Genomic DNA, 16,970 nt, shown 5'->3' with positions numbered 1-16,970 from the left:
AAGTTTATTGGACTGCTTCAGCCAAATGCCACAGAGAGATGGATTAATGGGGAAGATGGGAAATAGGTAGAAGCTGTTCTTCAACAGACAGTGTGTGAATCTAAAAGATACACTTGGCTACCAACTGGATACACACAGTTGCTGCATAGGGACACTCAAATTCTCCAAATCCATAGCCTTTTGGTTATGTGATATTCTGGCATGGCAACCAAATGACCCACCTACAAGGTGGTCAAGGGCACTAGGTCTGCTCCTGGGTCTTCCCCTGTCTTGCTGAGTCATTTTGTGACTCTTGACACTCAGCTTTCCCAGAGTATCAAGCCTTTGTGCAAAACAGTCCTATGATATCAAGAAAAGAAATGGTAGTTATCATTACAAAGTTTCTGCCTCAAACAGGAAAGAAACATTAATAGATTTAATACATCATCCTTCTGTTAATTATTAAATCAATTTTAAAGTTCTTGAAGCTAAATAAGTGTTCAGTTTGACAGCAGGACAAAAGATTTAGATAAGTTCTCATTTGCCAAACGGCTTCAAACATCCCTTATCAGGGAAGTATCAGTCCTGAAAAGAAACTTTTAAAGAAAATGAAATATTGTGTAGGCTGTGTTCTAACAGGAAGCAAATGTTATTGCAGTGAAAATAACTGCCAGTCTCCAGTGTGTGTATGGATAACATACACACGAGGAAATAGGACAGAACCATCAGAGTGATGGAGAAATTTTATCTGATTTTAATAAGACTGCTTCTGGAGAAATTGGTTTGAACACCGAATAAATATTATTTAATTTCTATGTTTTAAATGTTCCTACATGCCAAACTTACGCGTAAGCAATAAGGAACAGAGAACAAAAGAGTACATTTATAAATCTGGAGGTTCACTAACAAAAGAGGCATTTTCTCTACACTTACATGGCTGAAAACAATGGAAAAGGGAAAAGGTGTGAATGGAGGACACCTAATCAGGAAGGAGAAGGAAGAACAGGGAAGCCAGTGAAAGCAAACCATGAAATGAGCTCAGGCTTCACCCTCGGTTTCTTCATTACTAATGAATCATGTTTCTTTATAATGGGCAAAACTACTTTCCCTTGAAGCTCTGCAGTTAACCACTCCACAGTCCCTGCATAGGAGCTCCACTGGTACTCTTGGATGGAGGCAGGAGCCTGGCTGCCTCTGCACAGCCAAACCACACCACCGCCTTCACCTCCACGTTCCTCCACAGCACAGAGGAGCAGCTGCCTGGCTTCCTTGGCCTGCCTTGAGCGGGCACATGTGCTCTGCCTGCTCTTTGAAAAGGCTCAAGTTGCATGGCAGAGGTAGGTGTGATACAGTCCCAGGCTGCTGCACTCGCCCAGCAGCAAGACACATTCTCTCAGAGCAGCTGCCAGTTTGCTGGCGGGGCAGCCCCCGAGCTGGCCGGAGGCCTGTGTGCTGCCTGACCCGGCTCGCTTGCTCTGCCCAGGGGTGCTGGCTGTGCACCGACCACGCGCTCTGTGCCAGTTCACCTCTCGCTTCTGCATGGGAATGCTGCAGGGAGCTGCTCATCACCTCTGCCCACACATACCACACCCTGCTGCTTTACAGACACCTATCCATTAACAAAAATAACAATAAAAAAGCCCCCTAGGGAAATATACTTCTGAGAACCCGTTTCACCATGAGCCTTGCTAACTCACTGTCCCTGTGAGACAACTATAATCAAGCAAAGCTACAGAACAACAGATTTTTCGGTGTTATATCTTATGTCAAGGACAGCCTTCTTACTTACAAAAGCAGGTATCTACTAAAATAGACATTATCTGCCTAGCTGATGATCACTGGTTCAAACCCTCTCCCTTACCAGCTGCCCGCCTGTGCCTGGCACTCTTTTGCAGCCATCTCACGTTGCTGTTGGGACAGGATCATTAGCAAAGACAGCAACGGAAGTTTTACCACAGCTGCAGCATGTCTGAGGTTGCTTCATTTTTTTTTTTTTCCTTTTGTGTCAACACATAGCACAGTCTGTTAGAGCTTCCAGCCACTGAATCGTGTCCAGTCACTACTAGAAAAAAAAAAAAAGCAAAGCAATGTATTTTTCAAACTGTAAATGCGGGTCTCTGATTTTTACTTTGAATTGGTGCTGTTTCTGGAGTCTACCTGCTGGTAATTACTAAAGTTTGATTATTCAATTTATTTCTGTTTTCTTTCTTTTTCTTCCTTTTTTTTTCCCCAATGAGAATTGAAGGTTATAGTTCTGAAGTAAGATTGCTGCACTATAAAACACAGCCAGTGTTGTCTTATACAGGAACTGGAAAGTCCCAAATCCAGTGCATACAAAAGGGAATTCAATTACATGTTTAATTGTATGCACAGACTCCAAAAATGACAGCAGGTTTCTTTAGGCAGCAAACAGTTGCAGAGGCTTGAACTTTAAGTTGCAATTAGCTGAACTTTCCGTCTGACTGAGAGGATTCTCCGAGGAAAACCCCTCTTTCCTCTGCTGGCTGCTGTTGCACATCGCTGCCTGCAGATTCATTCATGCATCACCGGGCTTCTGCACTGTGCCTTGGGTGGGGTGGGCCCCAGCGAGGGATGAAAATCACCACCAGCTGCTGCTGATACTGCTGCTAATGCCGCCGTGTAGAGCCCTGTGATTTCACGGGAAGGAAGCTGATAAACATGCAGGGCTGAAACAATTTTCTCTGCCACCCCTATTAACAGCAGCCACAATGGTCACTGACAATTACAGTGTCTGATGGCTGTAAGCCTGGCTTTGAAATGACTATTACCTCTCTTGGAGTGACAGACAACAGTGCTCCTGAATTTCTGGCACCATCTGGAAAAAGGCAGAGGCTGCTCCAAAGTGTCTCTCCCTTCCAGCTGCCGATAGACCACAGAGAATGGTCCAAGCCACCAGATACACCACTAAAAGTAGGCTGTAGGAGTGGGTTTTACTCAGTACCAACCACAACATGTTTAACAGAGAGGTACAGGTGACAATCCCAACCTTAGTCTTGCTTCTCTCACTTTGTTCACTTTCCACTTGAAGTCTGAAATTCTGTAGTCTAAAAATTCAATTCAGAGCCAAAACCCCAAATTTGATTAATAAGTGCTCTTGGTTATCATTTGATGCTTATATATCATATTTTGAACAGCATCACTTACTCTGGTACACTATTGTATTCTTTTCAGAGAAGGCAAGTTGGTCCTGGCCATTTCACCATTATCCTCTCTGTGAGCTAGCCATATACATTCAGATTTAGTCCTGGGAAAACAATTTCAGAGAACAGTTCTTTTGCATGGGATTCTCTTTCAAAGAAACATCAATGTTTTTGAAAATAATGTAATATATGTTATATGGGATTGAAAATTGCCTTAGTCTATACTAGCACATGCTCGTTAGTGTCAGAACAGAAATACAGAGCAAGAAGATGAGAAAGCCAGTGTGGAAGCTTTGTTACATCGTCTCTGGAATTTCCCCAAAGTTCTTGGGCACAGTTTTCCTCTCTTTATCATTTTTTCCCCTGCTTTCTCTATGACATATTTCGCTACGAGTCAACTGCACTCAGAACTAAAATTACCCTTTTCTCAAAGCAAAAACACAGTTACCACAGGACTTCTACTCCATCTTCTTACCCAGGAGCACGATCACCAACATCCAAACTGTCCTTTTAAGGCATTTATCCAATCTCTTTATGTAATCACTTCTTAGAAAAAATATCTCTTAGCAACCTATTTTCAAACCTAATTATCATTGCTTTTTAGCTGTTCCCTCTGAATACCACCTTTGCTTTGGCAAGAGCGTTGCCATATTTTATTGATTGTCCTTTACTTTTTAATTAACACATATCTCACAGATTTCACCTCTATATTTTCCTCTGCCATATGAAAAGTTCTGATTTTACTTATTCTAACTTTTCACACATCTATATACTCCATTCCTATTATAGGTTAACTTGATGGCTATTGCAGTCTTGATTTATTACTAATTTCTTATTTTTCCCCACAGCTTACAGTTGGTTTCTAAATTAGTGGAAATCTTTGCAGAGGTTTACACTAGTTTCCTGCCTAGATACTTTTCAGATTTCTTCTCTAAGTTAAAATTCTTCAAGGCTTATGATATCTATATAACCAATTTTAGTTTATTCACAAATCCATTGTGCTCCTGACCATGCAACCAAATATCACTTTGAGATCCTCATCATTTTTCCTCACTGTATTTTTTTCTGCTTTTTTCCACGGTCTTTCATTTGAAATGCTTTTGCTGCTGTCCATTAATAAAAACAATTTTTTTACTCCTTTTTTTTACTTCTTTTCTACAATATCAAGTATTTTAGCAGCAATGAGCTCATGCTTTACTCTACTGTTTATACTTGTCTATCAGCAGCTGAGGACATCTCAAGATGCTAGCACATTCTTGCTGCAGTCGAACCTCCTGCATGTTTAGGTACTAGATAAATTACCACAGTATTTGTACAGCCTTCAAGTACAGGCCTTCCTTGGCCTATGAAAGGCATGGGAACAGTTCTGGAAAGAAAGACACGCCAGGTATGGGAGAACGGTTCATTTCATTGTGGCTTGAGCTACCAGTGGTTTTAAAAGCATTTAGTTAAAGAAGTTCTCCTCACTTGTACGATGCTATCTTCTCTCATTAAGCCTTTCTCTTCCTGTTTTAAAGGTAATGGCTCTGCGTTGTGGTGAACACCGAGAACTAAAGAAGCAACAAATATTTCTCCAAAGATAGCAAGACAATCTTCTGCCATGTATTGTTGGCTCTTTGTGTGAGAGCAGTTCAAGGGCAGACATATAACTTTTCCATTAACAAAAACAATGATGGAAGTCAAAGCGAACTTCATTCAAGTTTCTTGGCAACTTTGGGAGAATAGCCAACACACACACAAGTGAATAAAAAGCACAAAGAAGTGCAAATAGCTTATTTAATCTACTTCATTTGCAGATTACCATGACACATGTAAGCTAAAAGGCTTCCTCTGTGATTGACTGATAACTTGAGGAGCCCTTTCTCAGAGCCCTATCCTGCAACTCTGGCACATCTTGGGTGCCAACAGAGAATCCCTCCCTCCACTGGTAGACTCATTCTCTCCCTTTGCACTTCATCTTTGCTCCTACTTTTGTTTCAGCTTCTTCCAGTTTAGGGGTCAAAATTCTACAATTCACTTCTTGTTAATCAAGGAAAACCATGAGAGAAATGCTTTTATGAATACATCATGTCCACAGGGGAAAATCTCCCCTCAGAGCTGTCATTAACCAATCTGTCTGCAGCTAAACTCTCCTGGCCTATGAAATGTGGCTCAAACTCATCGGACAACAGAAATCATCTCAATACCACAAGTACCCCTCTCTCACATAACAGTGACAGAATGGTCACAACAGCACTGAACTCAGGATGAATCAGATTTTCTATATCTCATCTTTCCTTTAGCAGTCACATTAACAGTAAGCTCAGGCTGTTTCCATTTTTGCCACATTCAGTACTAACAGTGTAATCAACAGCTATGACCAGTATCCTGTGATGCACAGCGAAGTCATTGGTCTAAAAAAAGAAAATAAAACTACCATTAACTGCCGTTTTGAAGTCATTACTGACTACAAAGTCATGCTGGAATGCACTGCATACCAACTAAAATATACTGTAGCTATAATCTAATACCTTTCTAAGCCATTAAAGAAACTTCCCCGTGGGGCATACATGCAGTCTGACATACTTTTTGCAACTACGCTGAAGAGTAGATGGTGAGCTTTTCTTCCATGCCTCACCGCAAAATTGCATGACTCCCCGAACCAGTACAGACCCCACTTTTTTAGGACGCTCCTGGCAGCTCATAAAAGGAGAAATCAGTTGAGCAGGTGGGTAACCAAAACACTGTAATTCTCATACAGCAAACAGACTCGGAGTAAGCCAAAGTCTTGTCTTGGATATTCCTCTCACGCAGTATTCCTGCCCTTTTTCTATAGACTGCATCTCTATACCTGATTGTAACAAGCACACTTTGGAACAATGGGCAGACAATTCATAGGCAGGGGAGAGCAGGGAAGGTTCTCCAGCTATCCCAGATGTGCCGGGAACTGTTCACTCCGACACACCCATTCACAGCCCGGCAGCACTGCCACCATTACAGAAGTATTCACTGCTGCTCAAACAAATGATATATATATGTACCATACGCACAAACACAGCCCTTGGGTGACAATGGCAATGAAAAATGTACTTTGTTAGATTTCTGGAACTGATGAGTGGAAAAAATAATGTAGAAGGATAATTGTTGCCCTGACCACAGAGTGCCTCAAGGCAGTTTCTGTCACAGTGAGAGTCTGTTAAAAGCATGGCTATTTTCCTTGGACACTGCTGAGCCTGCACCACATCAAATTTCTAGAGCATTTTGCTGTTTTGGACCACAGCTATTATTTCTTTCTCCATATGAACATTTATAAATACAAATATGAGAAGCAGACAACCAAGCCACAGAAATCTGACTGACACACAATCAATTTTGTGGGCACTCCTGACGCCCTTTGTTTCAAACTCTCATCAGTCAGCCCCAGAGAAAACTTAAGAAGTCAGAAACAGGCATGCTCGGCAGAAAAGCTCTGTAAATTTCAATCACACCGATCACTGCAGTTGTGTTTCTGTTTTCCAGGCTGTGTCCAAACTCAGACTGCATTAGCTGTTAGTTCAATCCCTTCAGCTCAGGAATACAGTTTCTGTATGCAGAGGGGGGTTCCCTCACCCCAGCCTCCAAGAGTGCTGGGAGAGCAAACCAAGGGTGTAATGTTGTTGAACGCAGATTTACCAGAACTATTCCAGATTCCCAAGCATACTTCTGCTCTTAATTTAAACTTTAATGCTCTACGACTCCCTTTTTATGGATCTGGAATTGTCATTTACAAGCAGTACACCAGCTTTCCCTGGTTGCACAGAACAGCACAGCCCAGGTTACAATTCAAAAGCATCTCCAGTAAGTCCTGCAAGTAACAGTTTATACAAAGACAAATGCAAGAAAGCTGTTAGCTATACAGCAGCAGAACTGTTGCTGTCTGAAGCACGAACTTATCAGCAATCATAAGAAGCTTCATTCATAAAAAAACTTACGTGTCTCTGTTAGACAAAGCTTCAGCAAGCATAATCCAAAAGTTGCCCATAAGTAGAAGTTGGCCATTGTTTCCTCAGAACCGCTTTGCAAAAAAACAGAGATCCTCGCAAGCTGCAGAAGGAAGAAAAGCCCCAGCGCCTGTTAAGCCTGCAGTCAATGAGTCTGAAGTTTGCTGCACTTTTTATTCTGATTCAAAGGAACTGAAGTAATGACATAACTGGGAGGGGGAGCTCCATCAAAAGTCACACCCCATATTGCAACAAAAGTTACGGAGCAGGGCAGGGGGGGCCGCGGGGGGGCCGTGAGTTCTGACTAAGCAGACACACGAGTTTTAAAGAGGCGCTAAGCCTTTTCTTACACAAGTACAGGCAAAAGTTGTAGCTGTTGTGCTTGCAGAAAAATGTGTGTAATTTCTCATGAGGTAGCTCAGGAAGGCACTGTTGTAAGCTCCCCCTCCTGCCTTTTACAATCTTATTAATGTAAACTAAGCAAACTTAAAGCAATACAGCTTTGAGAACCCAGCTAAACACCTACAACTGCCTGGATGTTTCTCCAAAATATTTTCGCTAATTTTGTCCCATCTCATCATACTCTCACTCTGCAGTAAAATTTAGGGCAAGCAAAAATACCTGCTCTGCCACGGGCTCTCCTGAGATGCTCCTGCTCACAGCCGGAGGATATCCCCACACAGCAAGTAAGTCGAGGCGGCTCCGTCGCCTGCAGCCCGTTCCACCCTGTGCTCCAACAGCAGGTAGGTAACTACTCAGTGCCAGGACCGAGGACCAAGGTCAATGCTTTATTGTATTGATGGTACAACATAGGGAAGGAGTCGTTCCTCCTATTTCCAATTCACAAAGCAGAGGAACAGGACGAGAGCACGTAGCAGTCTTTGGCATGCAGTGGAAGTCATGCTTCCCAAGGGAGACACAGAGTGTGTGGGGCTCTTTGGGACTCCACAGTTAGCAAAAGACACCACATGAAATCCTTGGTGAAAACCTCAAAGCTCCTGCAGATAAGAGAGAGACATGTCTATTGCACACCCTGGTGATCTCACAGTGCCTCTCCTCAGCAGTCATGAGGTGCTTTGTGGGGTGGCACTTGGGGCTGCGAGGGCTCACCCAGCCTGGCACATCCCACCTATAGAAGCCGACAGGGCAGGCAGATGGTACTTTCCTAGTTTCAGTTTCACTCAGCAAATTCAAAGTGAAAAGTTCTGTATCAGATTACCATGGTGTTGATGTTCCTGCTGTAAATAATTTTCTCGTTAGTTTTTAATCTCAGCTAACACCAAACAGTGGAAAAATACAGACAGGTCTTTCCAGGCAGGGGCACAAGAACTTCATACTTTGCCTTTCCTTTGACTTTTGACTTAAAGATGGCTGGCATCCCTTCCTCCGTCAGCTGGCTCCTGAGCAACAGGTTCCAACAGGCTTTCCTACAGGTCTAGGATATCTGATGGGACAAGGTTAAAGTGAAAATTTTTCCTTAAACCCAGAGGATCTTTTTATTAAGAAACTAGCAACTTTGAAGTTACAGATTAAACATATTGTTTTGTGAATATGTTGCTTTTTCTTTTGAAACAAATGTTTTTAAGAGCAGAGCAAAAATTGCCTCCTATGTAACTTACTGTTTGTAGGAGTGAAAATAGTTCTGTGAATCCCTGTATATTTATACATATGTGCAGACATCTAACTTTATGAATGAATGAATGAAGCTTAGTGGGATTTAAAATGCTGGTACACAGTTAAGGCCTGTTATAATTTACTGAGTATCTACAAAGGAAATTTCTTCAACTGATAAACTTCTTTTGAAATTCACGCCATGCATGAGACAAAGGAATTGAATATTTAAATAAAATTTGGATATTTTTGACTGCTGTTTGTTTGTTTTGGTTTCTTTTTGGATAAACATAAAATACCACTCTGTTAATGTCCTGTATTCCAATTTAAATGGAACAATAACAGCAAAACAAAACATGTTTTCTTTACCATGGGTAAGTGGAGAATAATGTTCACTTCAGGGATATTGGTGTTACAGAAACAACACTCTTATTTTACCAGCAGTGGAAATTCCTACTCACTCCATGGACTGAAGTTTCTCATTCCGTCTCTTCTGACATCAGATTATTACCAGGTCTTTTTCTCAATTATTTAGTACTTATTTTAGATATCTCAATACTCCTGCATGTGTTTGCTGGGGGTAGTGGTATTCCACTTCAAAATATCTGTCTCTTTTTTTTTGCTGCAATTGGGCTAAGATTAGGCATGTTTAGATCAGGTGCATAGATGTTCTAGTGCCTAACACAAGTGGAAAAGACAGATGTATACAAGAATAATTCATCACAGTACATCATTTCATGTGATAAACCACAGAAAGAATAATGAGTACATCCCAAGTCAGTCCGGCCATTTCACATGCCATCTGCTTGCATACACACCAGTCTAGGACACAGACCTGCATTCCAGATCCCTGAGCACTTCAAAGTGCTGCCACTAACAAATAAATAAAAAGCCTGACATGAAAATATTTCCTTAGTTCCCACCCAAACATGGAATTTCTTCCTTAAAATATGTTGGCCTGAGGTAGGCAGTAATCCATATTTGGCCTGGGTGCAGGGCCTGATGCTACCCAGAAAATTAAGTCAAAGGCAATGTTCATCTCTGGAAAATGTATAGGACATACGATTTTTCATAGAGAAATAAATAAGTTCTGGTTTAGCTTGAGATAATCCTAGGAAGCATGAAAATCTTGAAGCAGCTCTTCAGCTGAGGAAATGTAGCAGAGCATTGCTTCAAGTTGAGGCCATCAGTTCATTTCAATTGAGAATCTGTTCCCCTGACAGTATTGTTAACAACGCCCTTAGCTTTGGCCGCAATGACTTAAATTATCGACACCAAAAAATTATAAAATATTAAGTGGCACCAAATGAGCTTGGTGGATTTTCAAAGGAGAATCAATCAACAAATCCAACAACTAAAATTACAAAACCACAACTTTAAAAAAATTGCCTTGTTCAGAAGCCTTTGACACAGCAGATACTGTGTCCACAATGGCACTATCAAGTACAGGAGCACCAATTCATGATTTTATCACACATGTGAACTGCAGCCAGTACCAATTAATTTTGATAAAAATCCTATTAGGGAGTGCATGGTTTGGAGCCCCTGAAAAGGAACGTGTGGCTCACAGCAATATAAAGATACGTTTTTTGCTGGAATTCCCTTAGAGGATGAAATTCTGGTCCAGCTGAAGTCAAACATCAAAATTCCACTGAATTCAGTAGGGCAGCATTTCCCTGTATATTTATTTGGATTTTATCATATATACAGATTATCAAATGAAAATACCTGAACTTATGTAGTAAATGAGATCAGTGGAGAACAGTTTCTTTACTAAATTGGAACAACTGAAACAGGGGGAAGAAAAATTTTATTTCTGTCAAAATCACTTGCCTTTTTTTTTTTTTTCTTTTTTCCAAAAACGTGAAAAAAGAATGTTCTTAATTTGAAAACTTTTTTTTTTCTATTTTCAGCTGAAGGAATATTTTAATAAAGAATTCTTTTTTGAATCTATTTTTATGAAAATTTCAAATCATGGGGAAAATTCAATTATTGTAGGGACCTGAATAATATAATCTTGATAAGAATAAAAAGTACAAAAAATCTCATTTGATAATTCTGTTCATGGCAGCAACCATTCAGCATAGACTACAGTTGGTCTGGCTGTAAGACAGTTTGGGAGTGGAAGGAGGATTTTATACCCATGTAACTAGGATCTCAATAAGACATGGCATTTTTAATAAGATTTCCTCCTGTGTCCCCAGACTGCAATCTTGTTTGCCGCATTTCAGACTGGATTAAATTTTCACGATCAACCCTGAAACCAGGTTTTGTAATGGAAATGGTTGTAAATGCTTCAGTGTAGTAAATCCTGTACCGCACACTTCCTGGGCTCTGAGTGCTGTTGGGAAGGCAGAAGAGGAGGCTGTGCTAGCCTGAGCCAGAAAAGCTACTCTTTTGGCTGGAGGGCAAAGCACTCCCTTGGGAAGTTGGGCACCCGGTTCTACTCCCATCAGCCTTTTGTTCCCAGATGTAATTTACAGCTTGTGTCCTGCAGAGAGTCAGGAAGATGAACAATGGTTGCTAGTTGTTTACTTCTGAAAAAGGCAGCAACCCAGATTGGCACCTACCGCACAGATTCATCATCCTGTTTTACTGGTTTGCCCCAGATCCCTAAACAATTTGCTAATCCAATGCAGTCAAAAATCTCTAAGTCAGAATTGTTCAAGTACGCTGCAAGAAATGCTTTGCAGCAAGGTTTCCTCTTCAGCAGACCATGTGGTCCTGTCAGCTTCCTCGCTTCTCCTGTCTCAAACAGATCAGCCCCTGGCTGAACCCCCTGGCGCACAGCGGGGCACCAGCAGGACATCCTGGCACAAGTACCCATCCACATCTTTCACACCATTATACCCCATTAGTTACTAGGTCAGAGCTGGAGATGGGGTAGGATCCTGCACAGAGCACATCAGCTGCCACCAAAAAGTCAGCGCACAGAAAAGATGTACTGCTTGTACTGGTGACTCAGAGCCAGTAGCAGCTGTGCGAGAGCTGGGGGAGCACAGGGGGAACTGAGAGATGGGGGGGACAGATTCTCTGCAGGTGGTTTTGGTTTTCCTCTTTTCCTCCTGCTTCCTGCTTGGCCCTTCCAGCACCCACTGCACAATACGAACACAGAAATTTGCACACTAGGGCATGAGCTGCCATCTTGGCACTCATTTTTGTCTTCCTGCTTTCGTTTCTTGCTTTTGCCCTTTAACAATACGTAAACCATGCTTATACCAGGTCATCTCCAGGATGTGAGGTTTCTTGTCTTCCCCATTCTCCTCCTGGTTTTGACTTCTACCTCCACTTCTCTCTTGTCTGCACTTGTTTCACCTCTCATCCTTTCTCATCTGCTCTCTCTTCTATGCCATGTGTTGGAATAACAAAGTTGAAGACTTAATGCTCCAGAAGAGCAGGTGAGCTGTACAAAATGCAAAGATTCGTATTACTCAGGAAACACTTAGGATTTGCATAAACAAACTGCTAACTGCACCAACAGATAAATCTGAGAGGCCTGCTACGCCTAATATGGACCTGGTCAGAGCCCTTCAAAGTCAAGACAAGCTCTGAGCTGATTTTGAGGAATTTCCACCACTCAAGCCAGCTGTGAACAATGTTTGGTTTAGTCTCAGTATCTGTATTATGATAACATTTTTTTCATGTATGTATATAATCTGAGAAGATAGAGGGGTTCCATCAGACTTACAGTCAAATATTTTCCTATCTAAAGAAAGTAGAAACTGAGTCCTAGCTGATTCATTCATGGAACAATTCCTATTCAAACAGTGTGTGTTTGTGCCCATCTTGCCACAGCCACATATAACACAGCCACATTTAGGCTGTGCCCTAAACTTAGCAGCATGGGAATGGGTAGTTAAACCTCTCTTTTCCAGTTAAAAAGAACACTAAAACCAGACCTGGCCTGAACGTAAACAGAAACTTACTGAATTTCAGCAGTCTCCCTGTTGGTCAGTTTATGACCGCTGTGAAAGGTGGAAGGGAAGGAAAAGAATCCTAATTTTAGACCATAATAGGCATGTTTGTTTTCAGAGACTAAGATAATAGCTGGTTCCAGTCTGGCTCTCAGAGGAAAGGTGCAGGTGTGTGCACGTCATGCGATGAGCAGGATGAGGAGGCCAGCAGGCGCAGCAGTGGGAGCATTTCACTACTCAACTTCCTGGGTAAAACATGCATCAAGCAGTCTGACCTTTCTCAAAGCCTCAGTTAGTGCATCGCTAGAGCATCTTATTCCCCACAAAGCATTTCTCTTGCCTCATTGGACCTGCAACTATCAGGTTACCTCCCTTCCAAAATAAAATATAGTAAACTCTGTTAGTTCTGCAGATTAAACATAGCCAGCAGTAAAGGACTTTGTCCCTTCCTTGTGCAATAGCAGTGGCTTGTTTACTTAGACTTGATCCTTTACACTTGGGCAAAACAGCCCAAGCCTAGACAGCTGTCTCCATGGCCCAGCTGGTAAACAAGGAGCCTGACAACTAGCAGCACTCAGGGCCCCCCGCTAATGAACTTCACTTCTCCATGTTCCTGAATTTCTGTTAAATAAATATGTAAGAGAAGAGCTGAATGCTATTACAACAGAATGAATTAATCACAGAACTGAGAATTGTCACACTAGACCACACATCCATTGCCTACATCATCACTTGGCTTAAGTAACAATGAAAGCTAGTCTTACAGAAACGAAAAGAATCAAATTAAAAAAGTCTCTCATGTGAAATATTATGACACAGCTGGTAAGAGTTCAATTATATAATGAAGTTTGGTGGGGTTTTTTTTCCTCATAACATACCTGGCATAATACAACTTAATCTGAGTGCATGTTTCCTGTTGACCAAAAGCTGATATTTCTGAAGTGCTGATTTTCTTTGTCTTTTCTTTAAGGATATTGAACAACAATAGTGTTTGTTTTGGACCTCGATATCTCTGTCCTTTAAAAGCATAATAGCAAGGCACCCTGGCACAGAGGCTTAAAGAGAGATCAAGAATCCAGGAAATGTATTCCTTCTCCAGTCTGAGTAGGGGTTAATTCTACAGACTTGAGACAGTCACACAATACTGCGCCCATTCTCTCCAACAGTCTACAAAAGACAGAGAAAAGAGAGGAAAAATATTAACTTGAATATGATTTTGAAATGTGCTTGCATTCAGTTGCAGTCAGTTCAAGTTGGTTTTTGAAAGACATAAGACCTGACAGGGTCTTCCAGAAGCAGAAATTTGCTGGACAGAAATTCTATACATAAAAAAATTAAATTTATTGTTTAATGCAATTGTAAATTACAAAATTGGCACCATGTTGGTGACTTTTATAAATAGACTAATCATCAAATAGCAGAGCATCACATGATTACCATTATTAACCAACCCCATTTTATCTTTGGTTCCTGGATACTGCTTTTCAGTCATTTGTGATTCATTGGTAAAGAAAACACGTTTCAAAAATATACCAAATTCTTCTGAATAATGTACATCTAAAATATTTGCACTATGTTCACAACTTCTTAATTTGTAGAAATGTACAATTGGTAATAAATAAAGTATTATGAGCTATTTGTTCAACTCTAAAACACTATTTATGTATGCTAAATATTTTATTGAAGTGTTGGAAAGATTAAGCAGGTCATGTCTGAACAGCATGTTGAACAAGTTAGATCTGGAAAACTATTAAGGCTCCTTGAGATGTTAAAGTTTCAGCCAATTTACATTAAGTTTACAAGAAATGATGCATGTCTGAGTCATCTGAGATTTTAGAGATACAATATGAGAGCAAATTTGGTGACATACAAATGGATATGAGAACTAGCAAGGGAGATTACAGTTTACCTGTTGTCCACTGCACGTGGAAGTCCTATCTGCAAAAAGCCCCTCTTCCTACGTTTTGAAAGATACATTAAGATGAAGATGTTTACATACATAAAAATTTATCTAGAATTCACACTCCACCAAGTTTGCTTTCTACAATGATGTTGCGAACTCTTCTTTAATTGTTACAAGGAGTTTAGAGAAACGTTTTTCTAAAGGAATGGGTAGGGAGGACAGAAGGGAGAAAAAGCCAGACAAATCCGGTACGAGCACAACATCTGCATGGCACTATTTAGGAAGCAAGAAATGCCAGACAGTACCATAAAGAATATTGTATTAAACAGGTTTCTGAAAATCTTGGGACAAAATGGAATGCATCAAGGGAACTCCTGTAAAGCTTCTTTCCCTTATACAGGAAGAAATCGCTGTTTGGTATTAGCTAGCCTAGGAGGGATAGATCTACATCAACATCAACTCTTACAAATGTATTACTCTCTAAGTGATGAATTATACAAGGCATATCTCAAGGGGCATAGATGTGAGATAGACAGGCTATGAATGTTCAACAGTCTGGTTCAAATAAAGATATAAGGATACTAGAGCTTATCTCAACTATTTAAGGATTCCTTTTTAACTTCTCCCTCCCATATTCAAATCCAGTTCTCCAACCCCAGTCTAGCTAGTTTTTCCTCTCTTCTTAATTCTTTTCTCTACAGACAGATATTTGAAACTCAGTTCGCATGGCCCAGTCCTTACTGAACTAAGCTACTAAAGAATATGTTGCTCTATACCAAGCGAAGCCCATCTGAGAATTAATTGAAGCACTCATAGAAAACTGAAAAATAAAAGATAAAGATAGACTATACACTGCTAGTCACAAGCATCCAGAAACTCTCACTGAATGTCTGAGGAGACCCAGACTGTGCCTCTCCAGAAATTAATCACTTCCTCCAAAATATGGGTGCATCATGTAAAGAACACAGCAGCTCCTTTGCACAACATTTTTAAGGATGAGAATTCCAGAGAACAGAAATAAGTGTTATCTCTATCAGCAAATATAGTCTTAGTTATTCATACAGTGATTTTCTGAGTTAGAATGCCGCCAATACTATAGAATTGCATACACATCTATGAGCAGGTAAGACCAAAGTACTTGATTGCACTCTTTTGTGCTGTCCTGAAAGTGCGCACCAGGCATTGGACTGCTTGGTCCCCTTGAGCCAGGACTCTCTCAAGCATTCACACTGAAGTTACTCCATTCTAGTAGAATATTGAACCAGAGAAAGAAATCAAGCCTGTGGGAGGCTCTTCTGGGAGAGCCTTGGTCCTCTTCCTTCTCCCATGGGAAGGTAGTGAGCATGCGTATGCGTGCCCGCATAGCAAAGAAAGCCCTAGCCAGCTGTCAGCTGAGCCTGCTTCGGAGGTGAAAATGTTGGAGTCGTAGTATAGAGTATTGCATACAAGATAATTAGACTTGCAGATAGAGCTAACTAGCTAGGGCCCAATTCATTCTCATGATGATCTATGGCTTTCAGGAACTCATGATTCTACATAGCTCTGGATATACAAGCTGGATACATCTCTTTGCTCTTTTCTGCTGGGTCCCCAGAGATAAACTAACCTGAAGAACACAGCATATTGCAAGATTTAATCCTCTGTTACTAGTAATGCTGCTTGTGATTTTTCAAGTAGGAAAGATTGTATCACCCATTGAAGTCTGGGGAAGTACGTCCCTCTCCCACATTCTCTTTTTTTTTTTTTTTTTTTTTTCTCTTTTCTTTTGCAAGGTTCTGCAAGATTTTCTATTTTGCTGGCATGGATTTAGGCAATTATTTAGCAAGAAACTAATTTTATTAACAGATTTTGGCCTTGTCATATAAGAAATTATTGGCCACAGAAACAAGTCTTGCATCCATCATTCAGCAAGAGGAAACTTGAGATCCAATTGGTGTGAAAGATAAAATTCAGAGAGAAAAAATTAATCTGAAAATTATGAGAACATGCTCACCCCTGCTGAACGATGAATGAGATGACTATTCCTTTGTAACTATGAACCTATGATTCACTGAAGAGCATCCCATATCTCCTCTGCCACACAACTGAAACTTCTAACACCTGAACAGACTCTGAAACCAGTCATAGGAGTTAATCACGCTGTGGTGGGATATGCCACTCCTCAGAGGCTTTGCTGGAGACAAAGAATGCTTTCAGTCACACAGCTGTCAGGATAAAACCCAGCTAGAAACTTCCTCTCTTGGAATGCAAGTACACTTCATTACTTGGTGTGAAAGGACGTATATCATTTAACCCATATTGTACTCGTGTTATTGATCATCTCACAGACACAGTGGATTTTACACACCCCAAGAATCCATTTCATCATCCCTGAAGAAATAGAGATTCCCAGCAGATGGCCAATTACTGGGTGGAAAATAAGGAATACTCTGAATTTCAACTT

General features: G+C 40.8%; 1 protein-coding gene across 1 annotated transcript in view; it reads right to left on the bottom strand.

Moving 5' to 3' along the window:
- The window catches only part of CD44 (CD44 molecule (IN blood group)), a gene marked incomplete at both ends in the record, with an annotated part of 54,843 nt that extends 47,686 nt beyond the window's left edge, over window positions 1-7,157 (bottom strand). Inside the window, one exon of the mRNA XM_079536880.1 lies at window positions 7,091-7,157. Coding sequence (XP_079393006.1) covers window positions 7,091-7,157 — 67 coding nt within the window. The remainder of the gene's footprint in view (window positions 1-7,090) is intronic.
- Between the last annotated feature and the right edge of the window lie 9,813 nt (window positions 7,158-16,970).

This window comes from Tetrao urogallus (assembly GCF_951394365.1).
Source record: "Tetrao urogallus genome assembly, chromosome: 6".
NCBI classification, from domain to species: Eukaryota; Metazoa; Chordata; class Aves; order Galliformes; family Phasianidae; genus Tetrao; species Tetrao urogallus.
Note: the sequence above shows the minus strand (reverse complement) of the source record. Positions and strands in the feature narration are given on the sequence as shown.